Genomic DNA, 15,336 nt, shown 5'->3' with positions numbered 1-15,336 from the left:
TAATTAGTCAGCCCCTTTGTTATGGCAAGCCTAAATAAGTTCTGGAGTCAAAATGTGATTAACAAGTCACATAATAAGTTGCATGGAGTCACTCTCTGTGCAATAATAGTGTTTAACATGATTTTTGAATGACTTCCTCATCTCTGTACCCCACACATACAATTATCTGTAAAATCCCTCAGTCGAGCAATGAATTTAAACCACAGATTCAACCACAAAAGAAGGAAGCCTGTACACAATACAAATATTCCAAAACATGCATCCTGTTTGCACTAAAGTAAAACCACAACAACAAAAACATGTTTAAATTACCTGAATAATGAGCGTTATGTTTGGTGCAAATCCAACACAACACATCACTGAGTACCACTCTTCATATTTTCAAGAATGTTGGTGGCTGCATCATATTATGGGTATGCTTGTCATTGGCAAGGACAAGGGAGTTTTTTTTGGGGGGGGGGGGGGGGGTAAAAATAAACGTAATTGAGTTAAGCACAGGCAAAATCCGAGAGGAATGTCTGGTTCAGTCTGCTTTCCAACAGACACTGGGAGACAAATGCACCTTTTAGCAGGAAAATAATCTTAAACACAAGGCCAAATATGCAGTTGCTTACCAAGACAACATGGAATGTTCCTGAGTGGTCTAGTTACAGTTCTGACTTAAATCGGCTTGAAAATCTATGGCAAGACTTGAACATGGCTTTCTAGCAATGATCAACAACCAACTTGATAGAGTTTGCAGAATTTTTAAAAAGTATAATGTGCAAATATTGTACACAGCTGTAAACACTGTCAAAGGCATCCATAGACTTGGATAGGCATAACATCTCTGTATCTGTGTCACGATGGTATCAGTGACAGGATGGGCAGCGCCATTGAGGCCATCTCCATCTTGAAATAGTCAATTTTCTTCTTCAAAAGTAAAATTCATTTGCTGATCCCTCCTGATGACCCAGCTGTCCTGACTCTAACCTGGGTCATCAGGAGGGATCAGCCAATGAAGTTGGAAGTCCTGCCCAGCTGACTAAATCAAAATGGCAAAAGTCCTCAATGGCCCTGCTCATGCTAACAAAGGATTATTGCCACTAGAGGACTCCATACAACTCCATAGTCAGGACATAGGTTTGTTTAGGTTAAAATTGTGAATCAATCCTAATGTGACTTGGATTTAAAGGATAACTCCCTATAATGGTGCAATAAATATAGTGGAAGGAAACTCCCAGGTTTACTCCAATCCAATGCTTTATTTTACTTTAGTAGATGTACCTTTACCTTTATCTGACAGAAAGAGAGGGGAAAAAGACAAATTAAGTCATGGCACATTGAATATGTTATGTTTATGTCATTGTAAACATGTATGTCTATCCAGAGAGACATCAGGGATTGTAACATACTCTGTTTCACGGAAACATGGCTCTCCCGTTATATACTGTCGGAGTCGGTCCAGCCATCTGGATTCTCAGTCCATCGTGCCGACAGGAATAAACATCTCTCCGGGAAGAAGAAGGGCGGGGATGTATGTTACATGATTAACGACTCATGGTGTAATTATAATAACATACAGGGACTCAAGTCCTTTAGTTCACCCGAACTATAATACCTCACAATTGAATGCCAACCGTATTATCTCATAAGAGAATTCTCTTTGGTTATTGTCACAGCCGTGTAAATCAAGCCGATACCACGATGGCCCTCAAGGAACTTCACTGGACTTCGTGCAAACTGGAAACCATGAGGCTGCATTTATTAAAGCTGGGGATTTTAACAAAGCAAATTTGAGGAAAGGCTTCCTAAATTCTGTCAGCATATTGACTGTAGCACTCACACTGGGAAAACACTCGACCATTGCTACTCCAACTTCCGGGATGCATACAAGGCCCTCCCCCGCCATACTTTCGGAAAATCTGACCACAAGTCCATTTCGCTCCTCCCTTCCAATAGGCAGAAACTCAAACAGGAAGTACCCGTGCTAAGGACTATTCAACGCTGGTCTGACCATTCGGAATCCACGCTTCAAGATTGTTTTGATCATGCGGACTGAGATATGTTCCTGAATACCTTCGGGGGAATAATATTGACGTGTACACCGAGACGGTTACTGAGTATATTAATAAGTGTATAGGAGATGTGGTACCCACTGTGACTATTAAAACCTACCCTAATCAGAAACCGTGGATAAATGGCAGCATTCGCACTTAACTGTTAGCGCAAACCACCGTATTTAACCATGGTAAGGTGACTGGGAATATGGCAGAATAATAACAGAGTGGTCATTCCCTCCGTAAGGCAATCAAACAGAGTCGCAATTCAACAGCTCAGACATAAGACGTATGTGGCAGGGTCTACAGTCAATCACAGACTACAAAAGGAAAACCAGCTATGCCGCAGACACTGACGCCTTTCTCCCAGACAAGCTAAACACTTCATCGACCGCTTTGAGGATAACACAGTGCCACTGACACGGCCAGCTACCAAGAACAGTGGGCTCTCCTTCTCCGTGGTTGACGTGAGTAAGACATGTAAGCGTGTTAACCCTCGCAAGGCTGCCGGCCCAGACGGCATCCCTAGCCACGTCTTCAGAGCATGCGCAGACCAGCTGGCTGGTGTGTTTACGGACATATTAAATCATTCCCTATCCCAGACTGCTGTCTCAACATGCTTCAAGATGGCCACCAATGTCCCTGTTCCCAAGAATGCAAAGGTAACTGAACTAAATGACTATCGCCCAAGGATCAAATCACCTCTACCTTACCTGCCACCCTAGACCCACTTCAATTTGCTTACCGCCCCAATAGGTCCACAGACGATGCAATCGCCATCACACTGCACACTGCCCTTCCCATCTGGACATGAGGAATACAGTGCCCCCTTGAACTTTGCGACCTTTTGCCACATTTCAGGCTTCAAACATAAAGATATAAAACTGTATTTTTTTGTGAAGAATCAACAACAAGTGGGAGACAATCATGAAGTGGAACGACATTTATTGGATATTTCAAACTTTTTTAACAAATCAAAAACTGAAAAATTGGGCGTGCAAAATTATTCAGCCCCCTTAAGTTAATACTTTGTAGCGCCACCTTTTGCTGCGATTACAGCTGTAAGTCGCTGGGGTATGTCTCTATCAGTTTTGTTTTCTTCCAGAATGGTCCTGTATTTGGCTCCATCCATCTTCCCATCAATTTTAACCATCTTCCCTGTCCCTTCTGAAGAAAAGCAGGCCCAAACCATGATGCTGCCACCACCATGTTTGACAGTGGGGATGGTGTGTTCAGGGTGATGAGCTGTGTTGCTTTTACGCCAAACATAGCGTTTTGCATTGTTGCCAAAAAGTTCAATTTTGGTTTCATCTGATCAGAGCACCTTCTTCCACATGTTTGGTGTGTCTCCCAGGTAGCTTGTGGCAAACTTTAAACTACACTTTTTATGGATATCTTTAAGAAATGGCTTTCTTCTTGCTACTCTTCCATAAAGGCCAGATTTGTGCAATATACGACTGATTGTTGTCCTATGGACAGAGTCTCCCACCTCAGCTGTAGATCTCTGCAGTTCATCCAGAGTGATCATGGGCCTCTTGGCTGCATCTCTGATCATTCTTCTCCTTGTATGAGCTGAAAGTTTAGAGGGACGGCCAGGTCTTGGTAGATTTGCAGTGGTCTGATACTCCTTCCATTTCAATATTATCGCTTGCACAGTGCTCCTTGGGATGTTTAAAGCTTGGGAAATCTTTTTGTATCCAAATCCGGCTTTAAACTTCTTCACAGCAGTATCTCGGACCTGCCTGGTGTGTTCCTTGTTCTTCATGATGCTCTCTGCGCTTTTAACGGACCTCTGAGACTATCACAGTGCAGGTGCATTTATACGGAGACTTGATTACACACAGGTGGATTGTATTTATCATCATTAGTCATTTAGGTCAACATTGGATCATTCAGAGATCCTCACTGAACTTCTGGAGAAAGTTTGCTGCACTGAAAGTAAAGGGGCTGAATAATTTTGCACACCCTATTTTTCAGTTTTTGATTTGTTAAAAAAGTTTGAAATATCCATTAAATGTCGTTCCACTTCATGATTGTGTCCCACTTGTTGTTGATTCTTCACAAAAAAATACAGTTTCATATCTTTATGTTTGAAGCCTGAAATGTGGCAAAAGGTCGCAAAGTTCAAGGGGGCCGAATACTTTCGTAAGGTACTGTACCTATGTAAGAATGCTGTTCATTGACTATAGCTCAGCATTCAACACCATAGAACCCTCCAAGGTCAACATTAAGTTCAAGGCCATGGATCTGAACCCTGTCCTGTGCAATTGGGTCCTGGACTTCCTGATGGGCCGCCCCCAGGTGGTGGTAGGAAACAACACCTACACTTCACTGATCCTCAACACTGGGGCCCCACAAGGGTGCATGCTCAGCCCCCTTCTGTATTCCCTGTTCGCCCATGACTGCATGGCCATGCTCGCCTCCAACTCAATCATCAAGTTTGCAGACGACACAACAGTAGCAGGCTTGACTAACAACGACGATGAGACAACCTACAGGGAGGAGGTGAGGGCTCTGGGAGTGTGGCGTCAGGAAAATAACCTCCCACTCAACGACCACGAAACAAAGGAGATGATCCTGGACTTCAGGAAACAGCAGAGGGATCACCCCCTGATACACTTCGACGGGACACCAGTGGAGAAGGTGAAAAGTTCTTCGGTGTACACATCACAACAAACTGAAATGATCCACCCACACAGACAGTGTGGTGAAGAAGGCGCAACAGAGTTTGGCTTGTCACCTAAAACCTTCACAAACTTTTATACATGCACAATTGAGAGCATCCTGTTGGGCTGTTGTGGCAACTGCACCGCCCACAACTGCAAAGGCTCTCCAGGGGCTGGTGCGGTCTGCACAACGCATCACTGGAGGCAATCTACCTGCCCTCCAGGACACCTACAGCACCCGATGTCACAAAAAGATCATCAAGTACAACAACCACCCAAGCCACTGCCTGTTCACCCCGCTATCATCCAGAAGGCGAAGTCAGTACAGGTGCATCAAAGCTGGGACCGAGAGACTGGAAAACAGCTTCTATTTCAAGGCCATAAGACTGTTAAATAGTCAACACTAGCACAGAGGCTGCAGCCTACATACACAGACTTGAAATCATTGGCCACTTTAATAAATGGAACACTTGTCACTTTAAATAATGTCACTTTAATCATGTTTACATATCTTGCATTGCTCATCTCATATGTATATACTGTATTATATACTATACTCAGTCTATGCCGCTCTGACATTTCCGGTCCATATATTTATATATTCCTAATTCCATTCCTTTTGTCATGTATTGTCATGTTATGTCTTGTTCCTGTTCTTTCTCTTCACTTCGTTTCCCCCTGCTGGTCATATTAGGTTACCTTCTCTCCCTTTCCTTCCCCCAGCTGTTCCTCATCTCCTCTAACTACCTCGTTTACTCTCTCCCACCTGTTCCCTTTTTTCCCTCTGATTAGGTCTCTATTTCTCTCTCTGTTTCTGCTTCTGTCTTTGTCAGATTCTCGTTTGCTTCACCCTTGTCCCGTCCTGTCGTAATCTGCCTCTTCATTAGATACTACGTGTGATCAGGTACCTCTGTCCTCTACAACCCGCGCCTACCCGGAGAGACCAGCAGTCTGTTGCCGCTAACCCTGCTATTCTCCTCTGCTGCTAGAAGGGGACTCTCCTGTAAAGATCATAGGACTTTATGATTTATTTGTCGCCCTCTCTGCGGGTTGTCTATTTTGTCAACCGATACATCTGAAGAGGATTTATGTCTTCCCTGTGTTTGGACATTAAAAGACTCTGTTTCTGTTAAACCGCTTTTGGGTCCTCACTCACCTGCATAACAGAAGAATCTGACCAAGAATGGACCCAGCGACTTCGGATCCTCTCCACTCAGCCGTCGAGATCCAGGGAGCGATGCTAGGCAGACACGAGCAGGAATTGTCTGCTGCTCGACATGCCGTTGAGACCCTGGCCGCCCAAGTCTCCGACCTCTCGAAACATATTCACCATCTCCGCCTCGATCCACCGGCTACTTCCAGGGCTTCCCGAGTCTCCGGAGCCCAGAATTAATAACCCGCCGTGTTACTCTGGGGAGCCCACTGAATGCCGCTCGTTCCTCACCCAGTGTGATATTGTGTTTTCTCTCCAGCCCAACACGTACTCCAGGGGCACAGCTCGTATCGCCTACGTCATATCTCTCCTTACTGGACGGGCTCGTGAGTGGGGCACGGCAATCTGGGAGGCGAGGGCTGAGTGTACTAACCAGTATCAGAACTTTAAGGAGGAGATGATACAGGTTTTTGATCGTTCTGTTTTTGGGGAAGAAGCTTCCAGGGCCCTGTCTTCCCTATGTCAAGGTAATCGATCCATAACTGATTACTCTATAGAGTTTCGCACTCTTGCTGCCTCCAGTGACTGGAACGAGCCGGCTTTGCTCGCTCGTTTTCTGGAGGGTCTCCCGCGGAGGTAAAGGATGAGATTCTCTCCCGGGAGGTTCCTTCCAGCGTGGATTCCTTGATTGAACTCGCTATTCGCATAGAACGACGGGTTGATCTTCGTCACCGAGCTCGTGGAAGGGAGCTCGCGTTATCCGTTGCCCCCTCTCCGCATCACTACCATCTTCCTCCACTGGCTCAGGTGCTGAGCCTATGCAGCTGGGGGTATTCGCATCTCGACTAAGGAGAGGGAACGGAGAATCACCAACCGCCTCTGTCTCTATTGCGGTTCCGCTGGTCATTTTGTCATTTCATGTCCAGTAAAGCCAGAGCTCATCAGTAAGCGGAGGGCTACTGGTGAGCGCTACTACTCAGGTCTCTCCTTCAAGATCCTGTACTACCTTGTCGGTCCATCTACGCTGGACCGGTTCGGCAGCTTCCTGCAGTGCCTTGATAGACTCTGGGGCGGAGGGCTGTTTTATGGACGAAGCCTGGGCTCGGGAACATGACATTCCTCTCAGACAGTTAGGGAGCCCACGGCCTTGTTCGCCTTGGATGGTAGTCCTCTCCCAGGATTCAGCGTGAAACGCTACCTTTAACCCTCACTGTCTCTGGTAATCATAGCGAAACCATTTCTTTTTTTTTAATTTTTCGTTCACCTTTTACACCTGTTGTTTTGGGCCATCCCTGGCTAGTGTGTCATAATCCTTCTATTAATTGGTCTAGTAATTCTATCCTCTCCTGGAACGCCTCTTGTCATGTGAAGTGTTTAATGTCTGCTATCCCTCCTGTTTCCTCTGTCTCTTCTTCACAGGAGGAGCCTGGTGATTTGACAGGGGTGCCGGAGGAATATCACGATCTGCGCACGGTGTTCAGTCGGTCCAGGGCCACCTCCTTCCTCCGCACCGGTCGTATGATTGTAGTATTGATCTCCTTCCGGGAACCACTCCCCCGGGGTAGACTATACTCTCTGTCGGCTCCCGAACGTAAGGCTCTCGAAGATTATTTGTCTGTAGCTCTCGACGCCGGTACCGTAGTCCCTTCCTCCTCTCCCGCCGGAGCGGGGTTTTTTTGTTAAGAAAAAGGACGGGACCCTGCGCCCTGCGTGGATTATCGAGGGCTGAATGACATAACGGTTAAGAATCGTTATCCGCTTCCCCTTATGTCTTCAGCCTTCGAGATCCTGCAGGGAGCCAGGTTTTTCACTAAGTTGGACCTTCGTAACGCTTACCATCTCGTGCGCATCAGGGAGGGGGACGAGTGGAAAACGGCGTTTAACACTCCGTTGGGGCACTTTGAATACCGGGTTCTGCCATTCGGCCTCGCTAACGCTCCAGCTGTCTTTCAGGCATTAGTGAATGATGTACTGAGAGACATGCTGAACATCTTTGTTTTCGTTTACCTTGACGATATCCTGATTTTTTCACCGTCACTCCAGATTCATGTTCAGCACGTTCGACGTATCCTCCAGCGCCTTTTAGAGAATTGTCTTTATGTGAAGGCTGAGAAGTGCTCTTTTCATGCCTCCTCCGTCACATTTCTCGGTTCTGTTATTTCCGCTGAAGGCATTAAGATGGATCCCGCTAAGGTCCAAGCTGTCAGCGATTGGCCCGTCCCTAAGTCACGTGTCGAGCTGCAGCGCTTTCTCGGCTTCGCGAATTTCTATCGTCGTTTCATCCGTAATTTCGGTCAGGTGGCAGCTCCTCTCACAGCCCTTACTTCTGTCAAGACGTGCTTTAAGTGGTCCGTTTCTGCCCAGGGAGCTTTTGATCTCCTCAAGAAGCGTTTTACATCCGCACCTATCCTTGTTACACCTGACGTCTCTAGACAGTTCATTGTCGAGGTTGATGCGTCAGAGGTGGGCGTGGGAGCCATTCTTTCCCAGCGCTCCCATTCTGACGACAAGGTCCACCCTTGCACGTATTTTTCTCATCGCCTGTCGCCGTCGGAACGTAACTATGATGTGGGAAACCGCGAACTGCTCGCCATCCGCTTAGCCCTAGGCGAATGGCGACAGTGGTTGGAGGGGGCGACCGTTCCTTTTGTCGTTTGAACTGACCATAGGAACCTTGAGTACATCCGTTCTGCCAAACGACTTAATGCGCGTCAGGCTCGTTGGGCGCTGTTTTTCGCTCGTTTCGAGTTCGTTATTTCTTATCGTCCGGGCTCTAAGAACACCAAGCCTGATGCTTTATCCCGTCTCTTCAGTTCTTCAGTAGCCTCCACCGACCCCGAGGGGATTCTCCCTGAGGGGCGTGTTGTCGGTTGACTGTCTGGGGAATTGAGAGGCAGGTAAAGCAAGCACCTCACTCACTCTCCGTCGCCGCGCTTGTCCTAGGAACCTTCTTTTCGTTCCCGTTCCTACTCGTCTGGCCGTTCTTCAGTGGGCTCACTCTGCCAAGTTAGCCGCCACCCCGGCGTTCGGGGTACGCTTGCTTCTATTCGCCAGCGTTTTTGGTGGCCCACTCAGGAGCGTGACACGCGTCGTTCGTGGCTGCTTGTTCGGACTGCGCGCAGACTAAGTCCGGTAACTCCCCTCCTGCCGGCCGTCTCAGACCGCTTTCATTCCCTCTCGACCGTGGTCTCACATCGCCTTAGACTTTATTACCGGACTGCCTTCGTCAGCGGGGAAGACTGTTATTCTAACGGTTGTCGATAGGTTCTCTAAGGCGGCTCATTTTATTCCCCTCGCTAAGCTTCCTTCTGTTAAAGAGACGGCACAAATCATCATTGAGAATGTTTTCAGAATTCATGGCCTTCCGTCAGACGCCGTTTCGGACAGGGGTCCGCAATTCACGTCTCAATTTTGGAGGGAGTTTTGCCGTTTGATTGGGGATTCCGTCAGTCTCTCTTCCGGTTTTCACCCCCAGTCTAACGGTCAAGCAGAACGGGCCAATCAGACTATTGGTCGCATCTTACGCAGTCTTTCTTTTCGTAACCCTGCGTCTTGGGCAGAACAGCTCCCCTGGGCAGAATACGCTCACAACTCGCTTCCTTCGTCTGCGACCCGGGCTATCTCCTTTTCAGAGTAGCCTCGGGTACCAGCCTCCTCTGTTCTCGTCCCAGCTCGCCGAGTCCAGCGTCCCCTCCGCTCAGGCTTTTGTCCAACGTTGTGAGCGCACCTGGAAGAGGGTCAGGTCTGCACTTTGCCGTTATAGGGCGCAGACTGTGAGAGCCGCTAATAAGCGTAGGACTAAGAGTCCTAGATATTGTCGCGGTCAGAGAGTATGGCTCTCCACTCAAAACCTTCCCCTTAAGACAGCTTCTCGCAAGTTGACCCCGCGGTTCATTGGTCCGTTCCGTATTTCTCAGGTCATTAATCCTGTCGCAGTGCGACTTCTTCTTCCGCGACATCTTCGTCGCGTCCACCCGGTCTTCCATGTCTCCTGTGTTAAGCCCTTTCTTCGCGCCCCCGTTCGTCTCCCCCCCCCCATCCTTGTCGAGGGCGCACCTATCTACAGGGTCCGTAAGATTTTGGACATGCGTCCTCGGGGCCGTGGTCATCCGTACCTAGTGGATTGGGAGGGGTACGGTCCTGAGGAAAGGAGTTGGGTTCCATCTCGGGACGTGCTGGACCGTTCGCTGATCGATGATTTCCTCCGTTGCCGCCAGGTTTCCTCCTCGAGTGCGCCAGGAGGCGCTCGTGAGTGGGGGGGTACTGTCATGTATTGTCATGTTATGTCTTGTTCCTGTTCTTTCTCTTCACTTCGTTTCCCCCTGCTGGTCGTATTAGGTTACCTTCTCTCCCTTTCCTTCCCCCAGCTGTTCCTCATCTCCTCTAACTACCTCGTTTACTCTCTCCCACCTGTTCCCTTTTTTCCCTCTGATTAGGTCTCTATTTCTCTCTCTGTTTCTGCTTCTGTCTTTGTCAGATTCTCGTTTGCTTCACCCTTGTCCCGTCCTGTCGTAATCTGCCTCTTCATCAGATGCTACGTGTGATCAGGTACCTCTGTCCTCTACAACCCGCGCCTACCCGGAGAGACCAGCAGTCTGTTGCCGCTAACCCTGCTATTCTCCTCTGCTGCTAGAAGGGGACTCTCCTGTAAAGATCATAGGAATTTATGATTTATTTGTCGCCCTCTCTGCGGGTTGTCTATTTTGTCAACCGATACATCTGAAGAGGATTTATGTCTTCCCTGTGTTTGGACATTAAAAGACTCTGTTTCTGTTAAACCGCTTTTGGGTCCTCACTCACCTGCATAACACCTTTACTTAGATTTGTGTGTATTAGGTATTTGTTGGGAAATTGTTAGATATTACTTGTTAGATATTGCTGTACTGTCGAAACTAGAAGCACAAGCATTTCGCTACACCCGCAATAACATCTGCTAAACACATGTATGTGACAAATAACATGTTATTTTATTTGAGTATGTGTGTACACATACCCCCTTTTACCTCTTCCATGTATTTCCGCAGTCCACATGGGGCACTTAGTGCTCTGCCAGGTTGACCCTTCGGCTGGACAGTGACCCCAGACACAATCTTCGAAGCAAATAAGCTATATTTCTGAAGTACTGTGGTCAAGACCCTTGCTGGATTCATCAGTCTGGCATCTTCCTGGTGTCCTGCTGCTCCATGGCTGTACTCTCTGATTTGCTCATGTTAAAAAAGACTCTGCTTCCCTCTAGGGCCGGGACGATACCAGCATCGCGGTACTTGTTAGTAAAGTGGCAACCAGATTTTTTTTTTCAACCTAATGTTGTAAACAAACAAAATGATGTTGTCATCCAGTCACATTTATTCATTTTCCAAGCTATAGTACACAATATTTTACATTCAGCAGGTTTTTGAAGGACCAAACAGTTGGTCCTATTTTCATTTTTTGCATTGGAAAAATATTGCGATACTGGTATTGTCACAGACTTACTTCCCTCATCAGTGGTTCCATGTCTGTTGAGCGAAGTTCCAGAGACGCACTTGGATCCATCTTGGCAATCTGCTGCAAAGGTTATGTGGAAGTTGGATGCCAAAGGATTCAGTATGCATACGAAGCGCTCACACAGTGACTTCAGGAGGACCTGTGCCAACAGTTTTGCAATAGTAGTTGACTGCAAGTGCGCTTCAAGGTTGAGAAGGCACGGCACCACATCAGACAGCGACTGGCTGTCAGTTTGAAATTCTCCATGACATTGGATTTAGGTTAAAGGTTGGCTGAAGAAAAAAAGTTCCCTAAAGTTGTTGACATTTTGCAAATCAAATCAGTTTTCCACATTGATTTAACGTCATCACATTAAATTGTTTTGTTGAAATGAAGTGGAAACAATGTTGATTCAATGTAATTTCAACGACATCTATGTGACAACGTTGGATCAACGTGGAAAACGGATTGGATTTGCAAAAAGTTATCAACATTGTTTTTTTTGCCAACTTTTAACCTAAACCCAATGACATGGTGAAATGATTTATTGAGTTGAAGTAGAATTCACGTTAGTTGACAACTCAACCAAACGCAGCAGCTACTCTTCCTTGGGTCCACACAAAACATGAAACATGACATAATACAGAACATCAAAAGACAACAGCTCAAGGACAGAACTACATAATTGTTCAAAATGGCAAAAGGCACACGTAGCCTACATATCAATACATACATACAAACTATGTAGGTCAAATAGGGGAGAGGTGTTGTGCCGTGAGGTGTTTATCTCATTTTTAAAACCCGGGTTTGCTGTTCACTTGAGCAATATGAGATGGAACAGAGTTCCATGCAATAATGTCTCTATATAATACTGTATGCTTTCTTGAATTTGTTCTGGATTTGAGGATTGTGAAAAGACCCCTGGTGGCATGTCAAAACATTTTAGAACAGTGTTTTACCGCAAATTGCATTATGGAACACTCACGCGTAGACCTAGCGCCTTGTTCACATTGCTGCACCAAATTGTGAAGAAATAATAGTTTATCAACATTTTAAGCAAAACATTCTTATCTGTTCCATCAGCTTTATTAATTGGTACATCATATACCTCCATTACACTACGTTGATATGCATTGTGGAGATTAAGAAGTGAGTATATGCAATGTACACTATAAAATAAGTGGGTATACGGTGTATACTTGCGTTTACCCTCATATTACCACCAGTCACTCTGTCAGTGACAGTCTGTACACTGACTAAAATCTCCGTACAGGAAGAGGGGAAATTGTAATCCCTGACATGCAGATTAAAAATGCATGCAACTGGAATAGCACTGGTTCAAGTGGTGGCACCGACAATAATGTCAGTGTGTCTGTGCAGTGGTAGGCCTATCATAGAAGTAAGTCTATGACTTCAATTAAATGTGATATGACCAATAACCAAAGTGTGGCAGGAACTCAACTCATCCATGTGCGCTGACAACTATTAATAAAGGCCAAATACAGTGCAAAATGTATGTCAGACATAAAATAAGGTGTTATTACCTCTTTATAAAATAGCTATAGTGTTATACATGTTGCAGTGAGGCTATCATCTGGATATACAGTGGGGTCCAATAATTATTTGCACCTTTGATATTGATGAGCAAAAATAAATAATACAAATACTGAGCTATATTATATGTTATAAAAATGGATGTTATACTAATACAATTGCTCAGAGAAATATATTCAGTTTAACAAGTAATAAAACAAAATCTAAAAAAGATATGGGTCAAAATGATTGTCACCCGTTTTCAGTACTTGAGGCCAGCACCCACACTTGCGAGGATAACGACAGACACTGAGCTTTTTTCCTAAATGTTTAATGGGATTGGAGAACACACTGGGAGGGATCTTAAACCATTCCTCCATACAGAATATTTCCAGATTCTTGATATCTTTGTCTGAGCTTATGTACTGCCCTCATCGATTCAAACCATAGGTTTTCAATAGGGTTCAAGTCCGGAGACTGAGATGGCCATTGCGAAATATTGATTTTGTGGTCAATTAACCATTTCTTTGTGGATTTTGGTGTATGCCAAACACATGACAATGATAGGCTGAATACATTTTATTCAAATTGTAAAACAAGGTTATATTACCTGAAGTTCACACCAAGCGACTTCTACCCAGGTGTCTGTGTCCAGACCTTTGTAAACAGTCTTGAAAGACCCTCTCCCGAGCTCAGTATCGAACTTGAGAAACCGGCCCCCGGGTGAGGTGGACACGGCTTTCATCTCGTTCTCATCCTCGTTTTCATCACTCCCAGCTTTCCCAGTGGTATCAGGCGACGGTTCAGCTGCATCATCTGGTTTGGGCTCGGCCACGCTCCTCTCCTTCTCCTCATCCGCGCTTACGCTTTCAGTTGCGCTGTCCTTCTGCCCCACTTGGCTCTCGGTGCTCGAGCTCTCCTGGACCTGGAAAGCCACGCGTGGTCCAATCGCGAGGGTTCGGGTTCGGTCCACGATGGTGCGCAGGTGGACGCTGAGCACTGGAGTGCTGTTACCGCATTCTGGCACGTCCAACGCTTGGTCGTCCGCGTCCGAAAACCACAAACTTCTGCGAATGAACCTCTGGCGGACGAGTCCCCGGTAGTCCGATAAGGAAAACGCGCTCTGGTCGCTTGCCCCACGCAGCACTGCCGTTTCTATGTTAACATTCCGCTGTCCACCGTTCTCATAGATAAGCCTATTGTCATTGATGTCAGAGTCTAAATTGGGCACCAAGGAGAATGTGGATCCAAGTGGCGGGTCCGAGCCCGAGTCGTCCCCGGAATCCATCCCCGGGAAATGTTTAGACACTTACCGGTGACATTCAGAGGCGACTACTATTATTGTCCTTCCCCAGCGGCGAGGGAGTGCATACCTTCAACGTTCGCCTGCACTGACGCAGTTACGAAGCTATACTATCCCTAAAATAATAATCTCACTTGAGATATCTGGCATATTTATAAAATACCAATTGATGACAAACTCTTATAACAGGTGCAATGGTGCCACTGCTTGATTTAATGCGGCTCAGCTTATCACAAATCCAGCCAGCCAGCCAATTGAAATGTTGCATTAATAAATTACAATGTAATTAATTCCTATTTTATGCAGTTTATTGCAACATTGCTTTCTTAACTGATCAAATTGGTTACAGTTTAGAAGCAGAACTCGTGGTAGGTAGGAATGCTACAATAAACACTCACGGACAGTTGTCGTGCCAGGATAGTTCCGTCTCTCTCTAATCCCTCAAAAGAACCATGTAAGTGTCAGGTGCGCAGCTGTGACCGCTATAATCTTAGGCTAGCCGATCCCGTAGCTGGTTATTGAGTATTCATTACAGTGTTTTCTTGGTTTAAAACCAGAATGAAGTCAGGGACTGCATCGTCCCCATCGCATCACTCCGTTAACTATTCGCCTCCGCTGGGGAGAAGTTCTGTTCAGCGGTGTCCGGGAGCGGAATAGAAGCGATCAGATTGTTTGCTCACTGCGGCACGGTATTCTCCCAGTGTGGATGACGTGCTCAGAGCATCTCACCGTTCGTTCGGGCTGTATTTGTGCGGTGTCTCTCTCAAATTACACTTTCCATTGCAAGGAGACAATTCAATTTTAAAGACACACATCCAAGCCCTTAGCAACAACACATATCCGATAAATGCACACGTTTTTATGCGGTAGCTTTCAGCCTCCGTGACAGGGGTTGTTATGGACCGACCACCACTCTCTGTATCCTCCCATCGTATGCATGACGCTTCGGCAGCGTATAGGGGGTTGACTTCCCCTATTCTCGGCAGAAACCTGCAAATTATAGCCAATATGTGATCATTATAGAATAATTGCCTATTATTTTATATTCTACTGAATTTAACTCAACTAGAATATAATCGAATGTAATATAATTAAAAATCATGCAAATGACCCCTGATTAGAAATAGCTGTCAAGCCCTGGCCTTAGTTATCTTTGTTTTCTTTATTATTTTGTTT

The 15,336-nt window shown here is 46.1% G+C and overlaps 1 protein-coding gene across 1 annotated transcript in view; it reads right to left on the bottom strand.

Annotated features, from left to right (window-relative positions):
* The window catches only part of LOC115131705 (serine/threonine-protein kinase WNK2-like), an 81,239-nt gene extending 66,169 nt beyond the window's left edge, over positions 1-15,070 (bottom strand). The window contains exon 1 of the mRNA XM_065003133.1: positions 13,468-15,070. Coding sequence (XP_064859205.1) covers positions 13,468-14,145 — 678 coding nt within the window. The 5' untranslated portion in view covers positions 14,146-15,070. The remainder of the gene's footprint in view (positions 1-13,467) is intronic.
* Positions 15,071-15,336: the final 266 nt, after the last annotated feature.

Source organism: Oncorhynchus nerka, linkage group LG2 (assembly GCF_034236695.1).
Source record: "Oncorhynchus nerka isolate Pitt River linkage group LG2, Oner_Uvic_2.0, whole genome shotgun sequence".
Classification (NCBI taxonomy): Eukaryota; Metazoa; Chordata; class Actinopteri; order Salmoniformes; family Salmonidae; genus Oncorhynchus; species Oncorhynchus nerka.
The sequence above is the reverse complement of the archived record's forward strand: the minus strand, read 5'-3'. Positions and strand labels throughout refer to the sequence as shown.